This window comes from Mizuhopecten yessoensis, unplaced genomic scaffold (assembly GCF_002113885.1).
Source record: "Mizuhopecten yessoensis strain PY_sf001 unplaced genomic scaffold, ASM211388v2 scaffold10315, whole genome shotgun sequence".
In the NCBI taxonomy this organism is placed as follows: Eukaryota; Metazoa; Mollusca; class Bivalvia; order Pectinida; family Pectinidae; genus Mizuhopecten; species Mizuhopecten yessoensis.
This window is the reverse complement of record NW_018408485.1, coordinates 242,287-256,439: the sequence shown is the minus strand read 5'-3', so window position 1 is coordinate 256,439 and position 14,153 is coordinate 242,287. Positions and strand designations below refer to the sequence as shown.

The following is a 14,153-nucleotide window of genomic DNA, read 5'->3' as shown; positions in this document are numbered from 1 at the left end:
TCTTTTCATTAAAACAGTTAAGTTTGCTCTTTACTGACATCCCTCAAATTTTACTAACTATAAAACGAAGATATTGAAACATTTATCTTTTAATAAAACGGAATCTTGACCGTCGCATAATACTTTAAAACCATTAAAAAGGCATTACGTCACATATTTGCTAAAAAGCTTGAAGGACACTTAACCCATGTGCTATGTTCATCTCAACACTAAACAGGTTAATTAATTCTTTTACAGCATGTAGATATAAGATAGTACGTGCATGCTACATCTGATATCACAATACACAGCCGGAGGTTTACTGTTACACGGAGCTTACATATTAAGTGTTACTTTACATATACTGTCCTTCACGTGGTGTTATACTTCATATTCAACAAACCTCATATTGAAAGAGAATTTCAGCATTAATGAATAAAACTTAACCTTAAGTGAGATGAAAGCACGTATGATTTCCAATAATTTCAAGTTTATTTCGGCTATCTAAAAGTTGTACCCAATTTTTTTTGTTAAATCCATGGAATTCTAAATACTGAACCAGACCTTTTCCACAGACTGAATCATTTCAGGTCACGTGATTCCCCACATTGTATAGTATATATTCAGCTTTTCCGAATCAGATCAGCGGCTTTCTCTCCGATCATGATCGACGGAGCGTTTGTATTTCCTCCGGGCACATTTCTCATCACAGAAGCGTCGACAACACGTAGGCCGGATATCCCTTTAACTCTTAAAGATGAAAACAAAATCATTAGCTATTCAATTAAAAGACTATATTCTAAGCAATGAGTTTTGAAAACTATCCTTTTTTGCATTGTGAAGTTATCGTACAATATTCAATTATAATGATTTCTAATATACAACAAAGAATTAACCATTGTTATATGAGCTCGGGATAAATATGAATCGTACACCAACGGCTTTTTATTACGATATCTCGTTCATTACTGCATTACCGTTACATTGAAATTTTAACTGGAAGAGTTTAACGTTTTTTACGGCATTACCGTTACATTGACATGTTGACTGTAAGAGTATAACGTTTATTAAAGACTGAATTCGTCTTCAGATTTAAACAAGATGGCAAGTTGAACTATTATTCAAAAATTATTTTTGCAATGAATTACGAAAAAATCGAAATATTTATTTCTCAAATAATGCATAACTTCTTACTAATATTTTCATACCTCAGCTGGGGGTCCACTACAGCTGACGGGTCGTCTTTGCCTCCCATTCTACACGTAGATGTTGGATGGTACACGGTCAATGTAAAATGTCTCACATAACATTCCCAGAACTTGTCCGACCGGAACTCGTGCTCAGAACAAAATTCATATGTTTGGAACCGATTATTGACGTCCATTCCGATCGATTTCATTGTGTTTGTGCCAACCATCTTTTCCACAAATCTTATAGCTGTGAACAACGAATCAAATGGACTTAACTCATTTGATATATATATAGTATGTAACTGCTTTACATATATTTAGAGCGTGGTTAAACAAAACCCCATACGTTTACATCTATGACCTGTTATACTTAGTGATTTGTCGTGTGAATGAACGAACAAAGACGAGACATTAAGATAAGTGAATATATGCACAACATACATTGGATTGCCAACTGTACGTCGTCTTCGTCCTCAAGGTAGTGAGGGTCAATATCAGGATAGTCGAACGGATCCGTGCTCCTCAGTCGAATAGTTCCCCTACTCTTAGGGTGGATAATCACTGGATAAAATGAAACCGTTTCGATGTCATCTGTCTCAGTAAACATTTTATCTTTCACCTGCAATCGAAAGACAGGCATCAATAGAGCAAAAATAACATTTCCGAATACGGGGTATACGTTGCAATACTTGTTTTGAATTTAAAGGATATGTAATTGATAGCTCGCTCATCGCCTGCAAAGAGGACAACGATGCCATAATCGGGACAAATGGATGGAAATGAGTACAAGAATAGTACCAAGATGGACTATTTTGACGTTCACATATATTGGTATTTGAAGTACATCCTTCTTTTCATTTAATTTCAGCGAATTTTATTGACAATGAAATACTACAGTGTCAAAACAAATTTTGACAAAAGACTAAAAACATTTATATTAGTCCTCACACTTAATGGCAAATGTTGTATAGATTTTACTGTCTACAAAAACAAACTTATATTAGGCCTCTCCCTTAGTGGCAAATGTTGTTTGGATTCTACTGTCTGTAAATGATACAAATACTGTTAACTGCCACAAAATAGACACACAAAACAGTTGCAATATTTAGATCCTTTTTAGACATTTTGCCCATTAGAAAAGATAATCGAAAAAATGAAACTGTACATTTATCATTTACAAATGGGAGCGATGATAAAAGCATTATAATTGTATACGGATCTATATAAGCATCGATGTGCTGAGATGGAACTATTCCTATAGTAAAGTGGAGTTGTGTTCCTTTATCCTGGAACATGGATAATGAAATGTAACTCCTACGAGCTGTTTCCTTTTTTTCATGCTGTTTCGGGTTAAGTAGTCTTTAAGTATAGAGATCTATAAAACCTTGCAATTAATATGCAATAGTGATATTTGGTGACTTATTGAAATATAGAAGAAACTCCAGATATACCTTTTTGACACACAGAAGTACACCTCTGATACACATTCAAATATATTTATCATCCGTTTTCATGGAGTAATGTCATATATCGAATGATGTTTTATAATGTAACCAAGAGGGAAATTCCGGGTGTGCAAACGTGTTCATGTCAAAAAGGGTAAAAAAAAATATGTAAAAAAAACCGGGGACTTATTTTTTTATTTTACAATATTGGACAAAACAAAAATTACGAGAAAAGGTTGTTGTACTTGCATTAATCTTAAAAAAGCACAAACAAATAGTTTTATTTTGTCATTTCCCATATTTGTTTACCTTATTTTCCGGAAGTGCTCAATTAGTGTTATGAATATACTTCATCTCGATCGTAATAGAAGTTAATATTAGAAAGAATTTGATGACTTACTTCTTCCATATAGTTGACGGGGAAGAACTCTCTCATTGGTGGGGTTAAACCATGCGCACTGAATGTATGCACCTGTATATCAGAATTTTCTCCGGACTCTTTCTTCTTATCAAGATCTCTGTACACAAATGCTAGTGCCTCCAGAGCTGTAGCGGACCAGAGACCTTCGAAATGGTCATGTTACATGGTAATAATACAATAAAAATTGAAATATAAACTAAACGTTCTATTAAAGTTTTAAAGCTTTATACTGATAAACAACTTTATGTTTTTGAAATACTTTCAGTATACAAAAAAAATCATCACCAGTCTAAAAGTAAAATTATATATAGAAATTTGGAAAACTAAGTTATTCAGCTTTGTAAACAACAGCACATATATGTGAAGCTATCCCATTCTGTTTTCACGCACTGTTGGGGACAAATTTCCTTTCTATGGCTTCCAGAATCTAGAAATTTGACGTCTAGAAATCGGCGTTTTGGAAAGGTATCGACCAGAAAAGTATCGACCAGTAAGGTAGCGACCGCTTCAAGGAATGATTTAACATTTTGTAATAAACAAACTCCAAAATCCCTAATTGAAGCAGGATGTTAAAATTAACCTGCGGACGTCCTTTGAACTCTGTTTCCCTACTTCCTCATAAAGACAAACACCATGCATGTGAATGTATAGTGTAGACACTTTATTATATTATATTATCAGAACTTACCTGTACGAAAGTACTCGTACTGTTTCACTGTCCACATTGAAGTCAGTTTATCACCAGTTATTGGCCCTGTTGTATTTATCCTGAACGCCAAAGGTATCATGAAATGGTCTTGTAGATTTTCCCCGACGGGAAGGTCAGCAAGCACGGGAATCTAGCAATAAAATGTTTGACACAAATATTACAGATATTAAGTAGTCTTAAGCCATAAAACCGGATTGCAATTATAACATATAGTCCGGGAAATATTCCCTAATCCGATTATTAGCAATTCAAACGTTTTTTCAAAATGTCATTCGAATTAGTTTTCAATAGAAAAACATATCAAGCATCCATATTCTTCCGATGTCACGTCTCCACGCAGAGGGGAAAAACATATATTTTACCATCGCTTCATCTGCATGATTTCATATTATGACCTATATCAGTTTTGATGTCTCCCAGACCACTGATAGATTGATAAATCATTGCACAGTACATAGGTTCATATGAAACAACAAAGGGACTGTTTATGTGTGACATTTCGATGACTAAAACAGTCTAGAGTGTCACTTTCAACAGAGGAATGACTGGTGGAGTGTATGTAAAAATTTATCGAATCAATTTGTCGGTTTGATCGTCATCCTGTAGATGGACTAAGTAATAGACGGCAATATTGTATTGCCAACTCGTACTCATTTTACTCCTTTGTCTACAGGGGCCGCGTTGGCCAAGTGGTTAAATAGTCTGATATTCTGCTACTACTAGCCCTCCACCACTGGGCCGCGGGTTCGATACCTACGTGGGGCAGTCGCCAGGTACTGGCCACAGGTCGGTGGTTTTCCCCCTGGCACGTCCTTATATGACCATAGCTAGTATTAGGACGTAAAACACGAACAAACTAAACCTTTGTCTACACACAAGTCACCGGTCATTTGTCTAAATAAGGTGCCATGTCGTCCGTTTAGAATTTTTCGGTGGTACTAACGGGTTACCGCAATCCTCGGGGTGTTAGCTAGTCTTCCTGCAGTGTCAACCACATTGCAATAGAAATACCAAAAGGAAGCAACTACTTGACAGTCAAGTACTGAGAATCAGAGAGCGAAACAAAGTAAACAATATGATTTAAACAAAACCGTAATTTAAACTCGAAATAGTAAAAACAAATGAGAAAATATAGATTGTCATGGAGACTGTTGAAAATAAAAGAAAAGAAAAAGCAGATCAGGTATTCTTCTGATTCATCGCTAACAGTCGCTATATAAATCTAGGTCAAATCCATGTAAAATAAGTTTTATGGATAAGAATATATTGTATACAATAGTTTATACCCCTAATTTTTTAAGGTGTTCCTTTGGTCCAACACCCGACAACATCAGTAGTTGTGGAGAGTTGACGGCGCCAGCAGATAAAATCACTTCCTTCCTCGCAAACACTCGGACCTTCCTTCCATTCCTGATGCATTCTACGCCAATAGCCTTCTTGTCTTTGATAATCACCTTAAACACATGTCCAGATTGTTAATTAAAAAAACGTTTTATCTAAATGAATGAATGTCACTAATGTATCCCAACTGATTAAATCTAAATGGACTAATGAGTTAAAAAAAAAGCATATACTAAAGTTATTATAGATACTGAACTATAGAACTGGCGGTATTTTTATTGTATTTTTCTTTCCTGAGTAATTAATTTACAAAATTACAAGCGAAAGTCATGATAACATACCGTAACAATTCGAGGGATCCGTTTATCCCGAACTACATCTACCCTTCTTCAAAACTTACGTTTAGTTTGTTTGGCCTTTTTAACTCTTAGAGAGAATTAGTTATTGGTTTTTGTATGGAACATTCTGTGTATCGCGATATGTTTTGTTGTATAGGTTTTCCATTCAGAATTAGACTTAATAATAATGAGATGTGAGAAACTACTAGGTATTACGCCCGTCACTTATCACTTTGAGAGTCCATGCCTACAGGGCAGTTTCTCGTTGGCGGTAGATAGACAAACTTCATCATGATGTCATCGGTTACATATTATTGGTCTTACACTATGAACGATCGACGGTTATTTTCGGATAAATTGAAATTATATTCCAGCTAACAAATCAAAGGGCAATCATTCTGGTGATTCAGATCAAACCTCGATAATTTACATATGTACAATGTATATACTATGTTGTATCAGAGACTGCTTACCTTCGTGGTGAAAGTGTTGGGCATTACATGTAAATTGGGACGGGCCAAATGTGGTTTGATAAATGATCTGTAAGAACTCCATCTCTCCCCTTGTTTTATAGTGGACTGCATCCAACAAAAGCCTGGAATGTAGACAGTATTTTTTCAGCCGAGGTGTTTACGACATTTCATGGTAACTTAAATAAAACGATGATTACGCTCATAGTTAAAATAATTAAGAGATTACATGTACCATACAGTGCCCTTAATAGTATCCGTAATAACATTGTTCTCATTTCTCGCACCCTAATTAAAGCTCAGTTCCCTGCAATGTCTATAAATATTTCGGCACTTGTTACGTTTTTTATTACATATATGATAGTCAATACACATTGTCCTCATTTCCTGCGAAAATATTAGTGAAAGATAATACATCAAAGAATTCAAATAATCAGACACACCGATTTGGTCTTCGCCGTTACAATCGATGACGTTGAAACCCAAATCTTTGCCAGCATCAATATATAGTTTTTGCATTGGTGTAACATTTGGTCGAGTTACTGGAAGAGGACCGTCCTTTCCCCGATATTCTGTTAAAATGCAAATATATACAACAGTGTCAACATACCGGCACAGAATCAGAGCTCCAAGTCGCTGCGATCAGGCAATGATTGGAACCGATTAGAAGCAAACATTTCACGAATGACTCATTGTCGTTATTGCTCAATGTAATAGTTTAAATATAACAAAGAATTCTTCTAATTCTCTAAACGATAAGATGAGGGTGGTCTGGGGCACCAGGTGAAGCAGAAAATTTCCTCTTATTTTTACTGGAGATTCTAGATTCAAACGTTGACACACTCATAATATTTGAAATGGAAAGTTTGAAGATATAAATACACAAGTCCTTGAACGACTCTCCTGAAGTCCGTGCTAAAATGGCGGTCAGTGCCGGAAAATGGAATGTTAACGAGTCAGTACAATATAGATGTAATATCACATAAATACGGCGATAACAGCATGAAATGACATTTCTAAATATTTTCTTCAGGTTGGTAAGTATGAATTATAAATGCGTATACAAAATCGGAATGAAAACCTGCGACGAGTCGTATATTCAGAGACTGAAAGGCGATTTGGGGTCCGCCTTAATGAACACCGGAAAGATACAGAAACCCAAGAAGGAAGGAAATTCACCAAATCATAAAGAAAGCAGTCTGAGTCCCAGATAAATAAATCGGCAATCACAGAACATGCCACACAGAAAAATCATGTGAATGATTGGGATAACTCCAAAGTTTTGGACAGAGAGAGCAGTCTGTTCAAGCGACAGATAAAGGATGCCATCTGAATACGCCGCAGTGGACCAGTTCTAAATTGAAACGAGGGGGCTAAAAGACTCTCGCACATCTATGACCATGTATTAAAAAAGCGCTGCTGAATCGAGCCCTTTCGGTACATATATGACAACTATTGTCGAAACATCACATAGAAAATATTATTGGTTGTGTAAATAGAACTTTTCTTAAAGGTTTACTCGTATAAAGTTCAAAATTTGCAGTTAACCACCGTCTCATTGGCCATTACATGTATGAACCAAAAATTCTAGGTCTCGGATCGTACGGTCAGTCCATTCAAGTCGCCACCTTGAATTCCCACGAATGACTTACGGTCGTTATTGCTCAATGTAATAGTATAAATACAACAAAACAGTCTTCTATTTCTCTAAATGCTATGAGGAAATAGTGGTTAAATCACATTGTTAGCCTTTAATCAACATAGATACAATCTTGTATGTATATAGCGTCATAAATACATTAATACAACTGACAAAGAACCATTATCAGTATATACTACCTGAAATTTTGAACTCGTCAATTTGTATGTCTTCTGACTTCATAAAGTATGGAAGAACGTCCTTGTAGCTCCAACCGTCACAGCCTTCCTCAGCCCAGCTATCGTAATCATGGCGGTTGCCTCTTATATACACCATCCAGTTCAGAGAGCTGCTTCCTCCAAGAACTCTTCCTCGTGGCCAAAAGCTACGCTGTGAGTGAATGGAAGCTATTATGCTACTGTTATCTTTTATAAAAATGAACGTAAACACATAGTCACAAGTGATTGCACCTTAAGCATTTGGAAATAGATCGCCAGCCAGAAATGAAATGTACTGCATCGTAAATGATCATATCAAAACAAATGATATCAAATTGCTTCTGAGATAGAAATGGCGAATGGAATGTTGAATGCAAAGGGATTTATTGGTGACATTACAAACTGGTCGAAATTCGAAACATGTCTCAATAACGGTGGATTATTACCGATCGATAGTGTTGATAGAATAATATTTTTTCATTCTTTAACATTACTTAGAAGTCCACCACTCTACTCTAAAAACACAGCCACTTAAGGGTTTGTGGTATTAATGTGTTTAAATAGCAAAATTAAAAAAGGAATAAATGCACGTTATGCATGTGATATTGTAATTCTATAAAACAAAATTAACTCATTAAGTCATTAAGTATCGAAAACCCTTTTGGACTCTTCATTATTAAAAAAGAAATTAAAACAAATGTATATGGATCCCGAACCTGTTCTTTCATTGCACGACAAGCGTGTTTCTGTGGTACTGTGTAATACTCCCAGTCCTCGTCCGACCTCAGCAACATTGGGGCGGCCCCGGCCTTATAGATGTTAGGATTGGTCTCGTCAGAACCACCAGCCTCCAGTAACACTACGTCATTATCCGGGTCCTCCGTCAGACGAGACGCTAACACCGAACCCGAAGAGCCTGCTCCAACTGAAAATTAAAGACTGATGTAGACGACAAAGTGATGTTAGGTTTCATTAAGTTGAGTATAAGTAAGGGGGATGTTTTAGTATGTTTGGGTATAAATGATATGGGATATCAGTATCGGTTTATTTTTCTGTAATGTTGGTTTTCATTCTTTTTGGGGCGTATATGGCGTTTGGTTGTAATTTTTGTAATGGATTTTGGAAATGCTAGGGTAGCAGAGTACAGTAGAAATGGTTTGATCCTAAAATTAAAGGGCATGTCTCAGAAAAACATGGAAAGCGGATTTATACTGCACAACACACCTACATATATATATATATTTATAAACTACATTTTGCATACAATTTTTTTTTAGAAGAATGATTTTTTTACAAATAGTGATTTCCCCAGAATTAAGACTTGTAAAAATCATGGTTACCATATCAAAAAACGCCAAAAAAGGCAAACAGAAACAGAAGGTAACAGAAATACTCACGTTTTAGCATAGGTCGTTCAACTGGATTTTTCACAATATTTACACATGTGCTGAGTACAAAAACAGACTACATGAAAAACTAGCTTTTGTTGTATAGACACAGATTTGTAAATGGCCAAAAATGTAGTCTCAAACCAAATTCGATTTTTATTTTAAATGTGAAGCCTATATAGTCCACTTCATCATGTATATGCCAATTTTAGTGCTGATTTTGTTTTTAAATTTTGATACATGTAATATTACAGGGGTTATTCATTGTACAAAAATATCACCCATGGCCACCGTACGCTACTGTACACTGCTACCTAGGTTTAGGGAATTGAAATATTTAGTGTTATTCTAAATTCTCTGTTTAAGCGTTGCAAATTTTCCACAAAAAAAACGATACGGGTCTTCACTCGGTATTCAATATTCATGTTGACAAGATCGACAGTGAGATAGGATCTCAAACTAATTTTCAGTTGCTTTCAATCTTACCTATGATGTAATCATATGACGTTTTGAGTTTTGACGGAAATCCAGTATTTCCCCTGTCTGTGTTTAGCGCAGACTGGTGATAGACATACGCAATTACACCAACAACGATGGTCGTGACAACAAGTTTCTCCATTTTCTGTAATATAAACTTGCATTGTCGATAATGTTATTCTTTTTGTATATGTTTAAATACGCTTTTCAAATACAAAAACAAAGCGTCATCAATTGTATTGATAGGACTACAACGCCACTGAGAACTGCCTTTTGGAGAACAATTGAGTTTCTGGTTGACATGATCACTATTTGGTGCTACGTTTTTTCCAGCAGGATGTAGATATTCCTATGGAAACATATAGTGCCCCTATACTGGCTGATTTGTTTTTTGTTTTCATATGAGGCTGGATTTATTGATGAGCTTATCAGGACTGGTAAAACAAACTTAGCCTTGTCATTCAATTTCACAATCATATTTATACATTCAGATATAATGACGACGTGGTATCAAATAAACAATAATTATTTTGACAAAATCGATCGTATATACCCTCCTGAACTTGACATCTAGGACACTAGAGCTGTTCTACGTCAACCGCTTTCTTCGATCTTTACTTATATCATGACCCTCAGGGACGGCTAAATACTTAAACATAATCTAAAGTGTGTATACAATAAGCATACCACTTATAGAAAACAGAATTGGGTCTTCCAGGGTTACAGTGAACCCGGGGGACTTAAAAATCGATCCGAAATGTAAGCTTATCAGACAGACACAAGTATGTTCTACACGATTTCAAGCCTTGTCTTATTTGATTCTGGACGTTGTTTTGATTTAAGTGACCTGGATACCAAGACTGCATCTTTTTGTTTATAAAAAAAACCTTCTGTTTAGATAGAAGTGCTTATAACCCGGGAGTTGAGAAGATACTTTGATGGGCACTTGAGCGGTGTATATAGACTACCCCGTGGAATGGCCCCGAGAAGTTTTTATCTGCATAGATATGTGCATATGTGTGCAGCAAAGATCGTACGATAGGTCCGGGGATATATAACTCCGTGTGGTATAGGGTCTACTCTACATTACGTAATCATTCAATTTCTTATCACATTTTTAACATAAAAGTAGGATCAGAGTCAAACTAAATATTAAACCGCCCTTTTGTGAATGCGAGAGGTGACCTCGCCTGACCTTATGTGCACCACGTAGCGGCAGGCTGATTACACAACGACCTCGGAGCTGACATAATTTTAGGAGCACATTATGGTGTTCCCGCGGGTCAACAGACGGATCGGATTGCAAACCTCTCGAGCGTGCAGCGGGGAGAATAAAAGCTTTTTTTCATAAGTTAGCACTCATCTATTTTGACGGTATTTTACCTGACTATGTGCGCCGAATAGACAGTCACGACAAAGGTTTAGAAAAATACTCGTGTTTCACCTCAGCCGTGTACAAACACAGAAATGGGCCCGCCAATCTGTACCGACCTTTACGTCACCTTTATGACACCTTGCATATCGTCGGCCAGAAGTTCGCCCCTATCTGTGTCTACCATCAGCTAAACTTTCTCGTGTATTGTAACAGTTATGACCTCATTGCCACAATATCATCGTACAGATGACTTCACTTTAATGTATTTCTTTTACAAAGTTTAAACTTTTCATCCGGTAAAGTAGCGCGGCTGTTCACACACGATTAACCCCTGGCCCAGACGTGTACAGATTCACTCCAATGGCCCCAGACTGTTTACTAGCTCGGTAAATTAATAAACTCCACGCATTAACCCCTCCAATCCAGTGTGATAAATACATACTGCTCCAATTCCTCCCTATTTGACTGATATCTGTGTTTTTAAAGGACCTGTAAACCCCAGTTAACTATATCCCTTTGTTTCAGTGATTACGTTTTACAACCAATGAAGGGTGGAGTAGTTAGAGAAGAACCTGGTCTACAGAAATCAGGCAATGTAAATACAATGCCTAGTGTAATTCATATGTGTCGTAAAATGACCCCACTTAAGTTTAATGTGACATCTCTCTTTGTGGCATGCTATTCTTCTAACAAAAGGATCAAAGGGATAAGCGTCTGAACTTATGTGCACCAGTTAGTTGTTATTGAATGGAGTTGATCGGCCATTTTAAATGCCTTGACTGAAATGTATAAAGGGGCACTTAGTAAGCACTGCTTATTTACTAAGAATACAATATGATCTCAGCTGCTATCAAGAAAACGTTCACAGATTTATGTTAGCTGGCAGATTACAGCGGCGTTCATCCGTACAAGGTAGTAACAATGTAGTTTTTATCAAGCAGCTTTCTTTTGGCCGCATCCAAAACTTACAATTGATGTGTAATAATGCATGAATATTTATCAAATTAATAAACCGGTATACGTAAAGCAAACAGCTACGTTGTTTAGCCATAGGTAAATCAACGTAACCAACAAAAAGTAAGTGACATACCTTTTCAATCAAACAGTTGTATGCTCTTGCTTGTTGTGCAGAAATAAAGAAATGATGGCAGGTTAATAACACACGGAGAAGGGAGCATAATATGGGACACGCAAAACATGATTCTTTATCGGTGTGAACTTTGTAAACAAAATCAAGGCCACGTAGTCAACATCACGCTTCCTAAACCGTTCTCTATTATCATAGATATGTCTGCCTCTTCATTGTCTCAAAAATAGGCAATTTGATTGATTGTGACAGCCAAAAACTGTATCAGTAAATTTAAAAGCGTGAGAAACCCCTTGTATATAAACTTGCATTGTCGATAATGTTATTCTTTTTGTGGGGGACAGGGGGATAGTGAGTGTGTGTGGGGGGGGGGGGGGATAGGAGGTTCTGCTCCGACTTCTTATTAGGAAACTTTACTCAAATCAAAATTAATCTGCTGCTCACTTTGCTACACTTTGTGTTTATATCCTTTATTTCCTACAAGTTTACGACGGTTTCTCCCTAAACACCCGTCTCCATATAACTTTAGCGGCTGTGGGAACGTAAAACCCTCAGAATACAAAACAGAAACAATTTACATCACGTCAGAAATATCACAAATCAAGACGGAAAGATATACTCTTATTAACCTTCGTCGACAGAGGCCATTGCCTTACTGACCCTACTTCTAATGACCCTAACATAAGTGAATGCACACTAAGCAAAGAGTGTTTTGTACTGTATTGGCAACTGTAACACTGCACAGCCAATACCTGTGTCATGTCGTCCAGAATCATCGTGTTTAATGCAATCGTCGATCCCCAGCTGACTTTACAGGTTACTTTTCACGGCATCCAATCTATCGTACCTTAAAATATAGTGGGTTACATCGTAGACTATAATAATGAAGCGGTTGATTCTTTGTTAATTACATTGTTCAATAAATGATCGTTAGTATAGACTTGCTTTAGTTATTTCTTTGTAATTAGGAAGTAAGAGTAGTTTTGATTGGCTAATGAAAGAAGGCATTTCATTGGATGGCTAGGTATATAAATAGAGTTCGGCAAACGGCAGCTGTGAATGGTATAGCACCTAATCGAAAGCCGCAGAGTTGCGTATTTTTAACCGGAAATGAAGTATGTGAAAGTGAAAGTAGCAGTTCAGTGTCAACAAATATACGACTAGTTGTAGCGGGATTTACATTATTTTAAAAACAAATAGGAGTTATATAGGGGTAAGTGGTGGAGAAAGGGTTATTAATATGTATTTCACAACGAAAGGAAAATTTTCCTGAATGTATAACTTACTGTTTAGTCATTAACATGTTTAGATCTATATTGTCTTCCCTGATTTTCTTTTATTTTCAGTAATTTTATTAAATTGAATTACTACACCTACAAAAACGATCAGATGCCTTTGATAGCGGGTTCCTGAATTCAAACACTTAAAACAATGCTTGTAAAATTACTTATGGAAACATTTTTTAACAATAAATTTATGTGGATTAAATGTTTATATTATCGCAGACATATTACATCAATTTTCACAATTGCTTCAGACTGGTTATAAATTTGTGTTAACTTTCACAGACATGTAACAGAAAAATAGCATTGCTTAAAACTGCATGATTATACATATAACAATTATATTTATTATCACAGACATGTTAGGAAAACTTATCACTTGTTTCAGACTGGCTATAAAACTTTTATTATACTATCACAAGTAAGGTTATCAATTTTTAATTATTGTTTCAGGCTGGTCATAAACTTGTGTTAATTATCACAAACATGTACGAAATAAATATTGATTGCTTCAGACTGGTTATAAACTTTTAATTATCTTACCTTTCACATACATTATGAGGAACTTTTTTTAATTGTTTCAGACTGTTTATACATACATATTTATTTACTTTCACAGAAAAAAGTTATATCCCATGTATTATAGAAAAGTGACACACATTTCATCATCATATTGGTTCTAGTTGTGTAGATTCATCTTTGTGTGACCAAAAAGGCACAAGCCAGATACATGCATGGTAACATCATGCACTTTATAAGTATTTAAATATATGAATTCATGGTAAAACATATT

At 36.0% G+C, this 14,153-nt stretch overlaps 1 protein-coding gene across 3 annotated transcripts; it reads right to left on the bottom strand.

Annotated features, from left to right (window-relative positions):
* Window positions 1-71: 71 nt before the first annotated feature.
* On the bottom strand, window positions 72-13,109 carry LOC110460087 (glucose dehydrogenase [FAD, quinone]-like). 3 transcript variants are annotated; one of them, XM_021512799.1, is made up of 12 exons: window positions 12,830-13,109; window positions 9,625-9,760; window positions 8,467-8,675; window positions 7,733-7,922; window positions 6,337-6,465; window positions 5,897-6,018; window positions 5,031-5,198; window positions 3,724-3,874; window positions 3,015-3,178; window positions 1,611-1,788; window positions 1,188-1,416; window positions 72-729 (listed from the first exon to the last, which is right to left on the bottom strand). In XM_021512799.1, exons 1-12 carry the CDS (start codon window positions 12,851-12,853, stop codon window positions 603-605), a joined length of 1,827 nt encoding a protein of 608 aa, XP_021368474.1. In that variant the 5' UTR covers window positions 12,854-13,109; the 3' UTR covers window positions 72-602. The 3 variants fall into 3 exon arrangements, with proteins under 3 accessions (XP_021368474.1, XP_021368476.1, XP_021368475.1); XM_021512801.1 differs by lacking the exon at window positions 12,830-13,109 and adding an exon at window positions 12,081-12,226 and having other exon boundaries at window positions 9,625-9,772; XM_021512800.1 differs by lacking the exon at window positions 12,830-13,109 and adding an exon at window positions 12,081-12,225.
* Between the last annotated feature and the right edge of the window lie 1,044 nt (window positions 13,110-14,153).